Below are 18165 nucleotides of genomic sequence, written 5' to 3'. Positions count from 1 at the left end.
TTTTACGTACAACTATTAATAAAAAAGTGTCTCTTTATATGTTTGAAATAAACACTTTAGTTGGTTTGGCATTTTAATTAAGCTATATTGTTTTAAATTATGTTGTGAAGTTAGCCGAGGCCCCCTAGTGGGTTCCAGTCCCCTCTGGCCCCAGAGCTACTGTATACAGGGCACTTGCAGTTGTAGGTAACGACAATGCACCACCTAAAACGTCAAAAAGTGGCCTACACAATTATTTTTTTAGGGTTTATGGTTATGAATAAGACCATAGACATTTAGTTTGTAGTTTAATGTACTGATGAGGTTTTCTGTTTGTCTCGCAAAGCACTGTGGGTAGACGTCCTACGCCCAAAATGGCGGCAGGATTGAAAAGTTTGCTGCTGTTTTTGTTTTATTTTCTCATATTTGGTCGGTCTCTGTCCCCTTCTGAATAAATCACTATTTTTACGAGGCTTAAGAAGGTTAGTCGTTTATTTCCGGTCCCCGAACAAGTGATTTGGATCGTTGGTTTGTTTAGTTTAGATCGGCAATGCGCCGCCGTTGACGTGTATGAGGCAGATGGCACAGAACTCATGGACATCACTGCATCTGATACAGTTAAAATGAAGAGCATTTGTACATAGAGATGGAGGATGATGTAAAGAAAGTGAAAAAGGTAAGTTAACACTGCAATATTGTGACAGGTTACACGTGTATGATCCGCTATACTGGTTAGTAGCTGGAAAGTGTTGGCCTAAACACGGTTATACAGCTGTTATACAGGAGCATTAACGCTCCCTCAGCCTTTTAAAAAACACTCGCATATTCTTTATACCTGTTATGATATTTAGAGGAGTCTTTACCAGAGGAGTCTCTCATGACCGGACTGGATTCGTAGGGAAATTGCTGGTGGTTTACGATAGTCGTGATACAAAGACGCACCACCCAAGATAAACACTGAGAATCTCAACATGCGATTTTACTGTGATTGTCACATCTGTCATTCTCGAGTTTTTTCATGGTTTTCAGTATCTCTATCCTACCTCGGTCAGAGGTTTACAGAGCCCCCCTATGGCCACGTAGAAAAATATTTGATATTTGATTATTTATATCCGCAATTTCATAATCTTTACAGTTTATACAAAATCTTTGTAACCTGTAGCTACTCACAAATTCATAAACTGCACCCATAGGTTTGCAGCATAGTGCTCTTGTTTAGAAACTGTCTCTACTGACTTCTTTAACACATATGATCCTAAACATATATAAAATAAACAAGAAGCTACTTCTAATATTAGTGCAACATTACGCTTGTATTATTTTGCCTAAGATCTTTGTATTTTATATATATATATATATGCGTGTGTGTGTGTGTGTTTATATACATTTAAATAAAAGATAATTTTCTTAATATTATGTATATAATATATATATTTTATTAATGTTAACATCTATGTTTTAATCAATTATCCTTTAATTAGCAGATTTTTCAAAAATCTTCAAATCTCTTTGGCAGTCTCTGAGTACAAAATAGAAGTTACAGTTTTTACCAATTAATGGGAATTAATTGTTAAAATGAGGAAACTGTTTATTGAACCTAAACAAATCTCTCTGGCTCTAGGGGATCTCATCCATCCGATGATTCATTTAATAAGCCTACACAGTAACAGCGTTATCTGATGTGAGGAATGGCAGGATCACAGACAGGGTTCTTATGATGTGAGCGTTCCTATCATATCAGCGTTGTATTGCAGAGGATGTGTTTCCATGCCGAGCTCAGACTTTCCTCCTCATACGCGGGGGAGAATGGAGGGCTGGGCTCTCCAAAGATTCAGACAGGATGTGACGCCCCCCGTGTCTGCCTCTTAATCACCACTGTACAGCGGACGGATTCTTTCTTTCCCTCAGTCAGAGAGGCAGGCCACATAACATTTAAAAAAAGCTAATCATTTGATGTGCTCTTGAGTTACTAAAAAACTTATTTTGTGGGAAGTTGTGTGATCTTTCAGAGGTTGGGATTTTAGTCCCTTATCTTATCAACTGTTATAGAATGTAATGTGGACTGTTTTGGTTGTCTGATTTAGCTGAAAGGAAGTGGCCACAAGCTGGAGCCATTGAGTCATTTACTGTCAAAGTCAGTGTAAAAGAAAAACTATGGATGGGTGTGTTTGGGCAGTTTGTTTTCATTAATAACCCTTTGAAAACCTACTGCAAATCCACTATTAGAGTATATAATAGTTAAGTTGTATAATTTAAATGTTGGTTTGTAAAGCCCAGACAAATGCATTTTTATTGTAAGTATTAATTTTTTGGAACCACTTGCTAATGTAAACACCAGCAAGACACACGTTCTGAGGCAAACCATTTTTTCAAAGCCTAAAACAGACAAACATCAAACTTCTAGTAATATCATGTTTGTATATACACTACCGTTCAAAACTCTGGAGTCCAAAATTTGGGGCACAAGTCTCTTATGCTCACCAAGGCTGCATTTATTTGATAAAAAAATACAGTATGAATATATTTTACAGTTTAAAATAAAACTCTTCTATTTTATTTAGCAGAAAATAATATTTGCCTGGTATGACACAGCTGAATTTTCAGTAGCCTTCACTCTTCAGTGTCACATGATCCTCCTCAAACATTATGTTGACATATCGATGTTGAAATCTGTTTCTGCTTAATATTTTTGTGGAAACCATGATAATAAACATTTCAGGATTTTTTGTTGAATAGAAAGTTCAAAAGAACAGCATTTATTTAATAAAATGTAGTCATTTAATAATACTCTTAAACTGTAACTTTGGGTCAATTTAGTCATAAAATCTTCCTGACCCAAATTTTGACATTTTTGTATGTCTTATTAATCCAGGCGAGGATCGCCTGTGCACCTTGTTTTCTGAAATGTCATTAGGACACAGACTCATGAAATGTTGATGTTCCTGTAGTGTCTCCTTCCTTGGCTGTTCAATAATTTAGTAAGTGAGAGAATTAGGCTTGTCTCAAACAGAAAATGCCCTGCGTTTATTGATGAAAACAGACATGAAAACATCTAGAGTTATAAATTAGCTTTAATGCTATAGGCTGCATGGAATGTTTTTAAAAACTTTATACACTGATCAATCAGGCATAACTTTTTTCCTAATATTGTGTTCGCCCCCCTTTTGCTGCCAAAACAGCTCTGATCCGTCGAGCCATGGACTCCACTATACCCCTGAAGGTGTGCTGTGGTATCTGGCACCAAGATGTTAGCAGCAGATCCTTTAAGTCCTTTAAGTTGCGAGGTGGGGCCTCCGTGGATCGGACTTGTTTGTTCAGCACATCCCACAGACGCTCGATTGGACTGAGATATGGGGAATTTGGAAGTCAAGTCAACACCTCAAACTTGTTGTGCTCCTCAAACCATTTCTGGAACATTTTTGCTTTGTGGCAGGGCACATTATCCTGCTGAAAGAGACCACAGTCACCAGGGAATACCATTTCCATGAAAGGGTGTACATGGTCTGCAACAACGCTTAGGTAGGTGGTATGTGTCAAAGTAACATCCACATGGATGGCAGGACCCAAGGTTTCCCAGCATCACACTGCCTCCGCTGGCTTGCCTTTTTCCCATAGTGCATCCTGATGCCATGTGTTCCCCTGGTAAACAACGCACACGGCCATCCACATGATGTAAAAGAAAACGTGATTCGTCAGATCAGGGCGACTTCTTCCATTGCTCCGGGATCCAGTTCTGATGCTCACATGCCCACTGTTGGCGCTTTTGCCGGTGGACAGGGGTCAGCATTGGCAAAAAACTGCGATGCACTGTGTATTCCCACACCTTTCTATCAGAACCAGCATTAACTTCTTGAATAATTTGAGCTACAGTAGCTCATCTGTTTGATCGGAACACACGGGCCAGCCTTCACTCCCCACGTGCATCAATGAGCCTTGGCCACTCATGACCCTGTCGCCGGTTCACCACTGTTCCTTCCTTTGACCACTTTTAATAGATACTGACCACTGCAGACCGTGAACACCCCACAAGAGCTGCAGTTTTGGAGATGCTCTGACCCAGTCATCTAGCCATCCCAATTTGGCCCTTGTCAAACTCGCTCAAATCCTTTCGCTTGCCCATGTTTCCTCCTAGAAACACAACTTTGAGGACAAAATGTTCACTTGCTGCCTAATATATCCCACCCACTAACATGAGCCGTGATGAAGAGATAATCGGTGTTATTCTCTTCACCTGTCAGTTGTCATGTTATGCCTGATCGGTGTGTATATAAGGGCTCCTCCACCTTGTTCAGGACAAAGACCCCTTGGTGGATATTAAATGTAGCAGGGGCCCCTGTTAAATATTGTATTTTCCTTGCCTATATAAAAATGCTTATAGGACCATATTATGTATTCATATTTAAGACATTAAAATAATCTTTATTTATTGTCAAGAGCCATATATTATAATTTTATGAAGTTCATTATAATGTGGTATTTGACTTTTAATATACATTTAGACCATGTTCTTAGACTCTGAATGGCATAATTATTTTTGGCAGTTCCTCTTTATTAATTACTTCCTTCCCAGCCTAACATTTTGCAGAAACTAGTGGGCAATATTTACAAACACCTGAAGTCAAACTTTGCTCAAAGCAGTTATTTAAATTCCATTTTTGGCATCCATTTATGCCATTATTGGTGATCAACTTATAGCATGGACGACAGTTTCACATACCTTTTTCAAGTTTGTTTGAGTGTTTCATCACAGGAAATGGCGGTTTCTGTTCTTCCTGATTGCATGAATTATAGCTTAAGCCAGAACGTGAGCGTTTGTGTGTGGGGACGCGTGTGTGACGCGGGGTGTGGTTTCTCTCGCTGTTTTGAGGGAGTTGGCCCCGATCACATTTGTCACTAGACGCATGCAACCTGTTTCCAGAGCAGCGTGCAACAGTAGTGGCCTGTTGTAAAAGACAGCTGTCGTACGTCGCCCGTTTCCATTGTGTCGTCGTAGTGGCTGGTCATGGAGACGGAGGTAGGGCATGCAGAAATCTTGTTTCTTTTCTGAAAAACAATTTCAATGTGCAGTTTACTATTACAAATCCTCAGACTTTAAAAAAAACAATGTGGTTGCTAAAACATTCAGTCCGCCTCCAGTTTTCAGCCTTAACTACGTCCGAAAGCTTAGAGACTTTTCTGTTGAACAGCAAGCTGACATTGGTGGTTGGGTTTACCACAGATTAAATAGCAGTCTTTTTCCATGAATGTCGATCTCATTATGCTTTCTTTGCAAAGTGTATGGTTTCATAAAAGCCCTCAAGCCTAGTAGCCAAGCCTAGTTTATGTTATTGTTTTTAAGCCATTAGTGCATTTGAATAGGAAGGACAGTGTGTTATTTGACTTATTATACTGCTTGTTTTAACGTGTAAGAAACTTGAGTCAACGTAACTGACACTTCCATGGAGTCCGATGTATTGGCAGGCTTGGGATGGTTTTATTAACAGTTGCCCAATTAGTCCAGATCACAGAATTGCCAGTGGAAATCCAGTATGTAAATGTAAAGTGTATACAATACATTAGCCAAAATCATTTTGGCATAGCAAGCCACTGACCAAACTCATAAAATTCTGGTCACACTGAAAAAATCTCTTGTGTTTTTAACTTCCTCTGGCCGTGATGTGATTTCCTCTCTCTCTCTCTCTCTTTCTGCAGCCAGGTATTGTGTCTCCGTTCAAGCGAGTGTTTCTAAAAGGAGAGAAGGGGAGAGATAAGAAGGCTCTGGAGAAGTCGACTGAGCGTAGGGCCCTTCACACCTTCTCCCTCTCTCTCCCGGACCACCGTATCGACCCAGATATTCTGCTCAATGACTACATTGAGAAGGAAGTTAAGGTATTACTCACCTTCTAATTAACGTTTTGTGCTTATTTTATTATTTTATTTAGAGTAAAAAAGCTTCAAGTTAAAGAACAACTCCTGAAACTGTACTGGTAAGAATGCAGACAGCTAGGGAAAAAAAAGAGAAATACAAATAAATGCTGCTTAACAAATAGTCATGCTTAGTTAACATATCAAATTGAATAGGCAGAGAATTCACTTCTCATATCTTTTGTTGCTGATGTCAAAGGCATGGAAATCAACCCTTGATAACAAAGAAAACACTACAATAGAACAAAGAAATAGATCTACCTGAAAAACTTCAAGCACTAGAAATACTACATGTATAAAGTAATCAAATGTATATAAAAACAATGCATTGCAAAAATACATTTATTCTTATTAAAGTTACAAAAGTCATTCAGTCAAGATAGATTTTCTCTTTTTTTGATTAGCATTATGACAGCAGGTAAATTCGGATGCTGTCACGTTAAGACCAATACACTCGTGCGTTTTCTCTCTCAATTGTTAACGTTTACTTAAGACATAAATGACTGTTGGTCATGGTCACTTTGACACATAGGTATGTATTTAACCGTTCAAGCCCAATTAGGCGGCAAAAAGCACTTAGTCCATTTCTCACGCGCTCTATGAGCAGCGGCTTCATGTTGTGCGTTTCTCAGACAGCACTGAGAAACAGTCTTTCAGAGAGCGCTCACCTGTTAAAATCACCTGTTTTTAAACTGCAATGCTTAAACGCATGCAAGCAATACATTTTCGTGACCACAAAACACAGCAACGTCATGTAAGCATGTAACCACGATAGAGACAACAGTCCAAAATCTCTACCGGTTGACAAATTTCTACCGGTTAATCATGTCTACTGGTATATCGCCAACCCCTACCTATAATATCATAACCATATTTTGTTATTATCAAATCTCCACCTAGTCAGCATGTGGTGTCTCCCAGGGTTCGGTTCTCGACCCGCTCCTATTTGTAGTTTATTCTTCCAGTTGGGCAGATAATGAGACACCATTGTTTCCACTGTGATGCCAAATAAATATCAACTCCTGTGATTCCTACCTTGCTAGTATGAGACTTCCATGTGTGTTAGGTTATTTAGCTCTTCTGCTCACAGACTCTGGAACTCCTGTGTATCTTCTAAATTTCTTTTGTCACTATTTTTAATAAATCATTCTTCATTTCTGTATATACTATACTTTGTAAAATGATCTTGTGTTCTAGAAAGGTTCTATATTACTATTGTTGTCATTTTACTGTTGTAGTATCTGGGACAGCTGACCTCAGTTCCTGGATATCTGAATCCCTCCAGTCGCACAGAAGTTCTGCAACTTATTGACAATGCCAGGGTAAGTGTGACAGTCAGAGACTGTGCCTTATTTTGCAATGTGTAGGCAAATTCTCATATTGCTGCGTATGTCTTTTGCAGAAGTCTCATCAGTTGGCAGGGCAGCTGACATCAGAGCAGGATGCTGTTGTCAGTCTGTCAGCATACAATGTGAAGCTTGTGTGGCGTGACGGAGAGGACATCATTCTTCGCGTACCCATCCACGACATTGCGGCTGTGTCATATATCAGAGACGACTCACTCCACCTCGTGGTGCTAAAAACAGGTACACAGTCTTGCGGTCAACCAACGAGCATTACAGAAAAACTAAACAAAACGCAACACCGAAATGATGACACTTGTTGAGCTGCTAATGATAATGTGTGAAAGATAAGCTTGGTGTTTCCTTAAAATGGAGTTGTGTGGTTTGTGTTTGCAGCTCAGGAGCCCGGTGGTTCCCCATGTCATAGTACAGAGATGTCGAAATCTCCCACTCTAAGCTCTCTGTCAGAGAGCGGGGCTGTGCTTGTGGAGGTGTGCTGTTTGCTTGTCCTGGCTGTTGACAACAAGGTTGGTTTTATTCATTTAAAGGGCACCTACAACCATCTACACACACCTTGGCAATAGAATCGCCACTGGCTAGTTTTTTGTTTACTTGATATATTCAGGGATTAAAGTTCTTTGTCAACGGATTTCCGTTAATTGCAGTGAGTCTACGACGGATTTCCTTCAATTGCAGGGTTCCCGTCTGTCTTTAATTAACTTTTCATCATTTTGATATACTTGGTCTCGGCCTCAGACGTCACTAGGGTTGGGTATCGTTTGTTTTTTTTTCGATTCCGGTGCCAAACCGATACTTTTAAAACGGTTCCGGTGCCTAAACGGTTCCTGAACCGATACTTTTTTTTCTTTTAAAAAGGCCACAAAACGAGGCGGATGACATTAAATGGCTTTTTATTTATTTATTTATTTAAATTGAACCATTTATTAAAAGTTTAATGTATACTTAAATGTATGAATATAAATAAATACAAAACACAATTTACTTATTTACAAATTATAATTGACTTATTTACAAATTCACAGTAAAACCTAAGCCACCTAACCCAACTACAACAGGACTAATATAACTCTAAATAACAGTTACAGTAGTAACAGCAACAGTCGTCTGTGTTCTTGGTCTGCTACTAACCAGCTTCAAGCTTCAGCTTTATTTTGAAATATGATCATATTCTCTGGCTAAATATTTTAGAACGCATCACCTTAATGTTTCCATGGCGACACGTCATGCTTCTCACATGACACACAGCAGCCGCAATAGCGCTGACAGCTCAGCTGTATCGGCAGGGCTCCAGACTAACTTTTTTCACTAGGAGCACAGTGGCCCCCAACAGAAAATGTTAGGGGCACAACCAGAAATTTTAGGGGCGCACACCGTAAATCAACATGCTAACCAAATCTACTAATTTCCACTGTATTACTAATAGGGATCGGTATCGTTAAAGTTTTAATGGTATTACTACTCTTACCGATACTGCTTATTGATCCGGTACTTTGACAGTATTCTTACCGGTTCTTTTTATTATACTTTTTTTTTTTTTATATATATATATAAAAAAACATAATTAAGAACATAATTAACATGGCTTTATAATCCCAAAAGTAAAATATCTATAGCAAAAGAAACCGCAAAGTTTGAACAAAAATATAAAACATCTATTTGTAAATGGACCACTGTGCAGGCATTCGGAAGGTCTGCTAACATTAAATATTACAGTAAAGAACAAACCTGCAAAGAAATCTAATAAAGTAATGAAATGTAAAATAACACTGCATAGTTTTCACTGTATAAATTGATAGATTAATGCTTACAAAAGCTAAAGTTATTAAATCAAGAGATGTGAATATTTTCTATTTGCCTTTTGTTCGATTCGAATTAATGGCTCAATCATCAGCTGGTTTAGACGCTGCCCCTTTAAGACCGATCGAATGTAGAACTAATAATATCATATTCTCCTATTTCTGCAAACTATTTACGCCCATTTAAGATATAAACTGTTAAAATAACTACTCTCCAATCCGGTCATTTTGACACCGGCTATTTGTTGTTTATTTGATGGTTTAGACGCGCACACGAAGCCTAAAATATTAAGTGCAAGTCGGTCCATTTCGCAGCACACACACACATAAGGCGCCTTGAAGTTGGAAACAGCGTCTCTTGCGCGGATTATTGTGCATTTAATAGCTCTTTATTATCAAACACATCCCGCAGTTTAGCAAAAGTAGAGACTGCAGTTTACAACAATCACTGAATCTGACGTTTAGTTTAGGTTTAAGGAGAAATGTGCTGTGACGGGAAGAATGTCGCGCTCGACGGAACACGGCTATAGGAATAGTTTTACCTCATCCATCTTTTTATAATTCTTGGAAGCCAAAATCGAAAATAAAATTAGATTAATATCACAGCACATACCTAAAGTTTAAGCAGACTAAACTTTTGTGTAGTTCTCTTGGCCATCGTCACTCATTAAGCTGACTGTGGTGTTGTGTTCGCTGTAGCTCCACGTGAGAGAGCGCTCTTTCTCTCTCTTCTGGATTGCGAATGGCAAAAATGCATCACGGACAAATGGTTTAATATTATCTCATATAGAGACGGCTGGCAAAGATAGAATTTGCCAGACATAACGTCTATCAATTATAATTATTAAGTGTATTTTCTTAATTTCTCCAGTACCGACAGCGGGCAAATTTACTGGTCGCACATGTGCGACTGGATGTAAAATTCAGTCGCACACTCTCAAATTTTAGTCGCAAAATGCGACCATTTAGTCGCACTCTGGAGCCCTGATCGGGTTTATTTCGTTTTTTCTTTTTATTCTAAATATTCACAAACTTCTTAACTGTGTCACAAACTATCTGATATTCAAATGTGTGAGTGAATGTGTGTTAGTTGTTGATCTATAAAGCGCAATGGGCGGCGCCATGTTAGTTTGCGCCTCAGAATCGGATCTGTCGGATTTACAACACTTGAGTGCATTCTCGTCTCACGAAATACATGAAAGTAAGTGACCAGTGAACTGGAAGAAGAATAGAGTAAACTATATAGTTACTATATAATGTGCATGTATCTGATGTGAATAAAACACGTAACGTTAGTCAAATTATAACCGTCTGAAAGGATTGTCATAGCCGCTTTCATAGACATCAGTGTGTGTTTTTTGCTAGTAGCTTACTTATGAGCATTTAAATGTCTGAAACCTGAAATAAACATGATGTGGTTGAAAACACTGAATAGTTGTCATGAGTTGTGATGTGACGAGCGCTGAGCGTCTGTCTCTGGCTCAGCCAAAGCGCGAAAGCACGTTTGAATTTTGGCACCGAAATGAGGAACCGAAATCTGCGTTCTGATTCGGTCCGGTACATACCTGTTATATAAGGTACCCAACCCTAGACGTCACACCCACGGCCAGTTGGCTGAATGTCTGATGCATATGGCACACTTATCTGGAAACACTTCAGGAGTTTCAAAGTCGTTGTCTGATTGGTTGAATTTTTGGTTGCATTCTTTAACGGCCCGCCTAGAAACAAATGCCGTGAATCCAAACTCCCTCGTGGAAGAAGCAGCCATCGTGTTTACAACTGTGACAATGAGCGCTTACCAGGATCAACTAAAGCCGCGTTTCCACCGAAATTACCCGGAACAATTTGTACCAGGAACTTTTTTTACAGGAACTTTTTTCCCCCCAGATCTGCTACTGTCTGCGTTTCCACAGCGGTCTAAAGTACAGGGAGGATTAAGCAAATTAGTCCGGTGATGTAGGACAGCGCGCAGCTGCTCCTCCCAGTCAGAGACGGACAGGAATCATTTTTGCGCGATACTGTCTGCAACAATAACGAGGAGCAGTGCTGCTTTTGGTAGTTATGTATTGGTTTAATAAAGAGGTCATTAACAAAACGGCTGAAAACAGGAGAAGAGACGAGCACTGATACTCAAGCGTATTCTGAAAGCTCTTAAAGCTAGATTTAATGTTATTATCAGGTATTATGGACATTGACCGTGAGATTGAGACAGAAAGAGCAAGACTGATATTTACTGAACGCCGAACGAACCTCGCAAGACTTTTAAAAATGCCGGTTGAAACAAAATGCTGCGTGAGCTCAACCAATCCGCATGTTCAGCGCCCAAGTCCCACCCTCGAAAGTTCCCGAACTTTGAAAAAGTACCACCTCGGGAGCAGGGCCGTTTGGAGGGGGAAATATTTACCCGGAACTTCATTTAGACCCTGGTTCCTGAGGTTGAAACACACCGAGTACCACCCCAAAGTTCCTAGTTCCTGGGGAAAGTTCCTGCGCTGGAAACGCAGCTTAAGGCTTGGATTTTCAAAAGTATGTGAAGTTTGCGGCTCCATTGTTACAGTAAACTTCCACAATGTTCTTGAATGAATAATTTATAGATGCATCCAGGTCTGTCATTGCAGGGACATCGACTTTAAAGAGACCAGAACTAAAACAGTTTTTCAGGCAGAGGGTGAAAAGAGGTTCTGCAGCAATATACAGTATAAGAAAAAAGTTATTATTAAATAGTAAAAAAAAAATGTTTATAATGTAAATGTATTCTAGCAGACCCCAAGGTTATGAGCATGATGTGTGCCCTTTAAAAGGGCCTTATTTTGTCTGTGAGAACAAAGTGAAAATGTACTCACCTTCAAGTTGTTCCAAACCTGTATGAATTTCTTTCTTCTGTTGAACACAAAGAAGATATTTTGAAGAATATGGGAAACCAAACAGCTGATGGACCCCATTGACTTCCATAGTATGGGGGAAAAAATACTAGTCAATGTGGTCCATCAACTGTTTGGTTACCGACATTCCTCAAAACCTTTTCTTCAACGTGAGAGTAAAAATTGTCATCATTTACTCAGTTTTGGATGAACTATCCCTTTAACATCTGGCTTATCTTGCTTTGATAAACCATACAGAATTTAGTTTTTGGTTAAACAGTACCTTTCAGTGCTGTTTATTGCAAAACTACATATTTTCTAAAGGTTGTTTGCAATATGTCACCTCAAATAAATCGAAACGACATTGTTCTGATTATCATGAGCTCTGGTTTTGCAGGCTGCAGCAGAGGAGCTCTGTCTTCTACTCAGTCAAGTCTTCCAGATCGTCTACACGGAGTCCACCATTGACTTCCTGGACAGGGCCATCTTTGATGGAGCCACAACACCCACCAGGCATCTGTCGATCTACAGCGGTGAGTGAGCAACAGCTTCATCATTTTGGGATTTTCCGGTAAATTTGTTCTTGCTCAAAACCACATAGACCACAGTCAGTTTCACATCACTGTTAATTCATCTGAGCCGTATTTATGCTTCCTGAAGCTTAGTCTGTTAAATTATGACCTGAAATATTTCTGAATATGTTCCTATGTTTTGTCCAATAAAAGAGGACTCCTCGAGCAAAGATGTCAAAGAAGTGTTTGAGGCAGAGGCAAGCACATTGTGAGTATTGCTTCAACTGTTCTCTGCAGTAATGTAGTATTTTTTTGTTGAATTGAGCGATCATGTTTTCGTCCGATCTCAGTTCGTTCCAGAGTTCTTTAGAAGCAGGACACTCCTCTAGCCCCTCCCCCTCCTCCACCCCGGCCTCACCACAAACCAAAACAGTCAGTGAGAGTGAACTGAGCACAACAGCCACCGAACTGCTGCAAGACTACATGACCACAGTGAGTGTATAAAATACACCTGGATGTCTGTTGTTAGTTTCGCTTTCTTCTGAGTCTGTAATTCTGGCATATTAAATGTTCAGTTTATTTGTACACTACCATTTTCCTGTCATTCTCTGCAATAGTTGAGGACGAAGCTGTCTTCTCAGGAGATCCAGCAGTTTGCCACACTGTTACACGAGTACAGAAACGGAGCCTCCATCCATGAGTTCTGTATCAACCTGCGTCAGCTTTATGGAGACAGCAGGAAGTTCCTCCTTCTTGGTTAGTTACAAGCCGGGGTGTTCAATTTGACTTTAATTTGTCTAAATGTGTCACCTACATGTCTACTAACTCTCATTAGAGTGTTAGTAGAGTATTCGTAGACTGTTAGGGTTAAAATAAGTTGACACATGTAGTTGCAAAGTGACTTGTAGTCAGTAAGAATGTCTGTTGGAGGACCATCACAATAAAGAGTTAGCAGACAGTCTAATAATTCTCTAATAAGAGTTAATTGACATGTTGTTGCAAAGTTACTTATAGCAAAGACTTTATATATAGGAAGACTGTGCTCTCCGATTACTTATGAATGGGTGAGTGCAACTCCCAATATGGGCGAATAAGCCCCGCCTTCTAAATGAAAGAGCCAATCGTTGATTTGGAAAGTCGTTGCGTCATTGCAGCTGCCATTAGAAGCTCTGGTTGCTATAGAAACAGGCAGTGTTCTGAGACACTTGCTTAGGACTGTGCATGCACATTAGCTTTGTCCATGATTTGAGTGTTTAGAAACAAAATTTGTGACCGTTGTTGTCAGATTTCATTGGTGATTTTTTTTTTTTTTTTTTAATATGAAATTTAATCGTAAGTTTAGCGAACAGTTTTGGAGAATTTAATATTTCCCCATTCGAAGACATAGGAGCTGCACTTGCATGCCCGAGAGGCATTTCAAAGATGGCCGCCGAGTGAAATGACTTGTCTTAAAGGGCACCTATTATGCAAAGTTATCTTCTACATGGTGTTTGAACAAATGTGTGTTGGCAGTGTGTGTACACAACCACCCTATAATGGTAAAATTCTACCCACTACTTTTTTTTTATCCCCATAAATCATAAATAGTGTCTCAGAACAAGCCGTTTGCAGATTCCTGGCAAAGTGACGTCACATTTTACAGGCTCCGCCCATGAGTGTTGATTGACACTGATAGACCCCGCCCTCAGAGAGCTGTACAATGTCCGCTATGTTTATCTCCTCGCCAGAGCGTTTAACAGCAGCATTCAAGTAAGAAATGTGTTCTTATTAACTTTAGTAGCTTTATTTCGGTCAAGAGCAGTGAGTGATTTTCTGTTTTAACAGCAGATATAGCAGTAGGTACTGTATATTACACTGCTCTCACTTTAATACACAGATCTGATATACACACAGGATTTCTGTACTTGCTGCATATGTGCACAGACATAACCAACTGTTTTCACGAGAACTGTGTTTCTGGCATAACCTTGTGAGCATTTGACAGGTTAATCGCAATAACACATTAAAGAGAACTAGTCTAGTAGTTTAATACTCACGGACACACTGACATCCAGCTCTCTGTGCGCATGCGTCGGGTGTGTGTGTGCTCAATTTGAGAGTGATATGGCTTTAAAACGCATGCAGATGATATTTTATGATGATGAACTGCAATGTCACGTGAGCGTGTCCGCGATAGAGATGTATCATGTTTTCATTTGCATGTTCACGAGCTGTGAAGGCTCCGCCCTCTGGGCTGGGGAGCAGCAGCTCATTTGCATTTAAAGGGGAGACGCACAAAACGGCTAATTTTTCTCAAACCCAAAAATGGGCATTTTCAAAATGGTATATTAAATGATCTGTAAGGAATTTTGATCTTCACAGACACTCTCTGGGGACACCTGAGACTTATATTACATGGGTCAAGTGTTGCCGAAAAAGATCGTCTTTAACAGTTTCTTGAAAATGGCTAAAGACTGCTCGGGTAGAGATGGGCAGGTCATTCCACCAGCTTGGTAAAAGTCTGTAAAAGTGATTTTGGCCTCTTTTAAATGGCACCACAAGGTGCTGTTCACCTGCAGAACGCAAGCTTCTGGATAGCACATGTGAAGTAATGAGTTTAGGTATAGTGGTTGTTCTATAGGCAAACATCAGTGCCTTTGACAAGCAGTGCAATTTTATGAGGAGAGGTGTAACGTGTGCTCTTTTCGGCTTGCCATCCCTCAATAACAGCCTCTTTAAAACTGCATGACATTTTGACAGGTTCAAATGATTCGTGCTTCTATTTGCCTCACAAATTAAGGTCAGACTGTCATTGTCAGGGATTTACTTCCCACAAAATAATCAGCTACTTGTACAGTTCTGAAACGTACAGAATGTCTAAATTAGGGCTGCACCGAATCCAGATTTTTGGGGTTCGGCCGAATACCGAATCCACTGGTTAAGATTCTGCCGAAACCGAATACCGAATCTTACTCCCATCCTCAGTTCATTATCACAGTAAACACATTAATGAAGTAAACAACGTCCACAGCAGTGTAGGGATGCTCATATTGCAAAATATGCTATGCGGTATTAAAATACAGCAGTAGTACAAGCTCCTGACTGATGAAACGCAAATGAAAGGCACTTCTCGAGGCTGACCTCTCTAGCAAGGCGTTATCTCTGTATTCCCGGGGCACCAGGGCCATCTGAAGCCTTGTTTAAGGCTTTTCGTAGTGTGGTTTTGGCCAAGTTTACTATAGTAAACATGTCTTGTATGTTCTTCTCGCCGCTGTTTCCTGATGGTTTATAGAACAATTACCCCGAGTCGCCCTTTGTCGTTTCAAAGAATAGCTCAACGAAGAGAGCGCAGGAGGCGCGCGCACCGTCCGTCAGCGGAGGCTCGCGCTGCGGAGCCAGATGAAAGTATAAACCAGGCTTGAGAGGGTGTTTTCTGCTGCGACAAAAAACTATTCCGGTTCTTCAAAGCTTCAAACGGATTCACTGTATTTTCGTTTTGTCATCTTAATTTGGTAATTATTTAAGTGAAATATATTTAGTGTAGGCTTATTTATTTTATTATTTTTATTTATATTTGATCTAATCTATGCTGCTGTTTGCACAATACAATAAACCCGTGAAAAAAGTGTCTTTTTAACGGGTCACAGACACTCGTCAATCTGCCAATTCAATATTATAATCTTATCAGTTAACTGTTAATAATCAGATAATGAGCAGCGGTTGTCGTTTGGGAAAATTAACCGAGATGAGCATCCCTACTGCAGTGTATTTTTAATTTAATTTAATTTTAATTGAGAATAGGCAACATTATGCCAGGATAACTGTCCTTCCGACCTGAAGTTGCTGCATTTTGGCTGCTGTCTGTAGATTCCTTAATGCACAACTCGAATTCTTTTGGCTGTTTCATATGCAAATGTTTTAACAGCAGCTATTGTTTAGGCTCCTTGCCACCACGAGACAAATCGGCATTGCAAATTGAACCTGTAGCTCGACTTGAATCGCCTTCTTTTGACTTAAAGTACTGCCAAACAACAAGTTTTCTTGTTGTTCCCATACACCTTCCCATAATGAACGGCGACGACATTACGTCGACCAGCGGAGCGCGCGTAGTGCAAGCCTAGGGTTTGGTTTGGTGGAAAAAACCGAACCCCGCCAAAAAGCCCAATATTCGTCCGAATCCGAACCCGAATCCTGGATTCGATGCATCCCTATTCTAAATGGTACTTCAAACTCTCATCAAGCGGTTTGTTCTTACGCACCAGTGTTGTAGAATCATTCCTATTTTCTTCATTCCAGGACTGCGGCCTTTCATTCCTGAGAAGGACAGCCAGCACTTTGAGAACTTTTTGGAAACCATCGGCGTGAAGGACGGCCGCGGCATTATAACGGACAGCTTTGGCCGTTACAAACGCACGACAAGCTCTGCATCAGACTCCACCACCAACGGAAACGGCGCTGCAGGCGGTTCAGACGAGGGAACGGCGACCTCGGAGGGCGACGAATGGGACCGTATGATTTCAGACATAAGCAATGACATTGAAGCGTTAGGAAGCAGTATGGACCAGGACGGAGTGTCGTCTTGATGTCACGGCACTCGGTCCGTGTGCTTTAGCCAATCACCACTTGAGATAATCCCATGGGCCATTGGTCCGTATTGCTGTCCATCAAATCTGACAATGCTGGAGTTTGGATACTGTATGGATACCACTTCCTGGCTATCGTTCTTGTTTTTATATGTTGTGCCATATTAACACAACTTGATTTTTCAGATTTGACAATTGTGATTTTTAAGACCTGTGATAGAAGGGACGTCTTTTGCTGTGGACAGCAGTTTCGTTCCTCCTGGGATGTTTATTGGCAGTATCTGCTACCACTAATGAGAAACCTTGTTGCTGGTAGATGTTGCTCTTTCACACTTATCTGAGACCGGTTTCCTAGCATCTCATTTAATAGCAAGGTGACTTCTGATCAGTGTGAAGGGGTTCATTCTACCAGGAGTGTGGAGCATTGCCTAGTGGCCTTCCTAAACCGTGTTCTGGATTGCCTTATGTGTGTGGCGTAACCTGATGGAAGTGAAGTGCAGTATATTTCCTCCTGCACTGAAGTGCTAATCAAAACTTGACCCTTTTACACCTTTATATTATCTGGTCGGTTTTTGTGTTACACTTGTTTTTTCCTCTACCATGTATTTTTCACTTCTTTATATTTTGTTTCAGCCAGGATTGGTTATAATAACCCAGTTATTATCATGTGGGTTTCTTCAGGTAGGAAATGTAGCACTATATATTTTTGGTTTTGATTGAAAACCTGGACAAATTTGGTTATTAGACAAAGTCAGTTTACTGGCTGATTGCAATATTCAGTACACTGCGTTACATTCGTGTCCCATCATTCATTCGTTTTCGGTAATCTAACATTGTGCCTTGCAGAATCACTGATTGTATCGTACAACAGGGGTGTAAGTAATATTCTGTAATCTGTACAGAAAGTGACTGAAGTATGAATTTATTAAAAAGTGCAGCACTTACATCCTTATTTATTGCTTTTTGTCTTATTTGAGCACTTCATAGTGGAACTACTAGAGGGGTTATTTCACACGAATGGATTTACCTTTTTACATTTTTTTTGTAGGGCTTAATTTAGAACCTACAGCATACATATTATTTCAATCATTTTTTTTTAAACTCTTGGTTGAGCAACCTTTTACCTTTTTTAATTCTAAAGGGAGCATTCACTGATTTTAAACCTTAAATCACTGATTTGTTATTGT

General features: G+C 39.9%; 1 protein-coding gene across 2 annotated transcripts; it reads left to right on the top strand.

The window, feature by feature from the left end:
* The first annotated feature begins 328 nt into the window (after nt 1–328).
* On the top strand, nt 329–17930 carry ccm2 (CCM2 scaffold protein). Of its 2 annotated transcripts, none has more exons than XM_079831135.1 (10): nt 329–655; nt 5671–5847; nt 7122–7205; nt 7286–7469; nt 7623–7753; nt 12302–12437; nt 12630–12684; nt 12767–12908; nt 13034–13172; nt 16692–17930. In XM_079831135.1, exons 1-10 carry the CDS (start codon nt 626–628, stop codon nt 16976–16978), a joined length of 1365 nt encoding a protein of 454 aa, XP_079687261.1. In that variant the 5' UTR covers nt 329–625; the 3' UTR covers nt 16979–17930. The 2 variants fall into 2 exon arrangements, with proteins under 2 accessions (XP_079687261.1, XP_079687262.1); XM_079831136.1 differs by lacking the exon at nt 329–655 and adding an exon at nt 4769–4993.
* The last annotated feature ends 235 nt before the right edge of the window (nt 17931–18165 follow it).

Source organism: Gobio gobio (assembly GCF_949357685.1).
Source record: "Gobio gobio genome assembly, chromosome: 12".
Taxonomy (NCBI): Eukaryota; Metazoa; Chordata; class Actinopteri; order Cypriniformes; family Gobionidae; genus Gobio; species Gobio gobio.
The sequence above is the reverse complement of the archived record's forward strand: the minus strand, read 5'-3'. Positions and strand labels throughout refer to the sequence as shown.

Excerpts from the sequence above, each read along its gene's own strand:
- ccm2 (XM_079831135.1), top strand. The coding sequence starts at position 626 with ATGGAGGATGATGTAAAGAAAGTGAAAAAG. Across the intron at positions 12,438-12,629 it reads GCATCTGTCGATCTACAGCG|AGGACTCCTCGAGCAAAGAT; the intron begins GTGAGTGAGCAA and ends GTCCAATAAAAG. Across the intron at positions 12,909-13,033 it reads TGCAAGACTACATGACCACA|TTGAGGACGAAGCTGTCTTC; the intron begins GTGAGTGTATAA and ends TCTCTGCAATAG.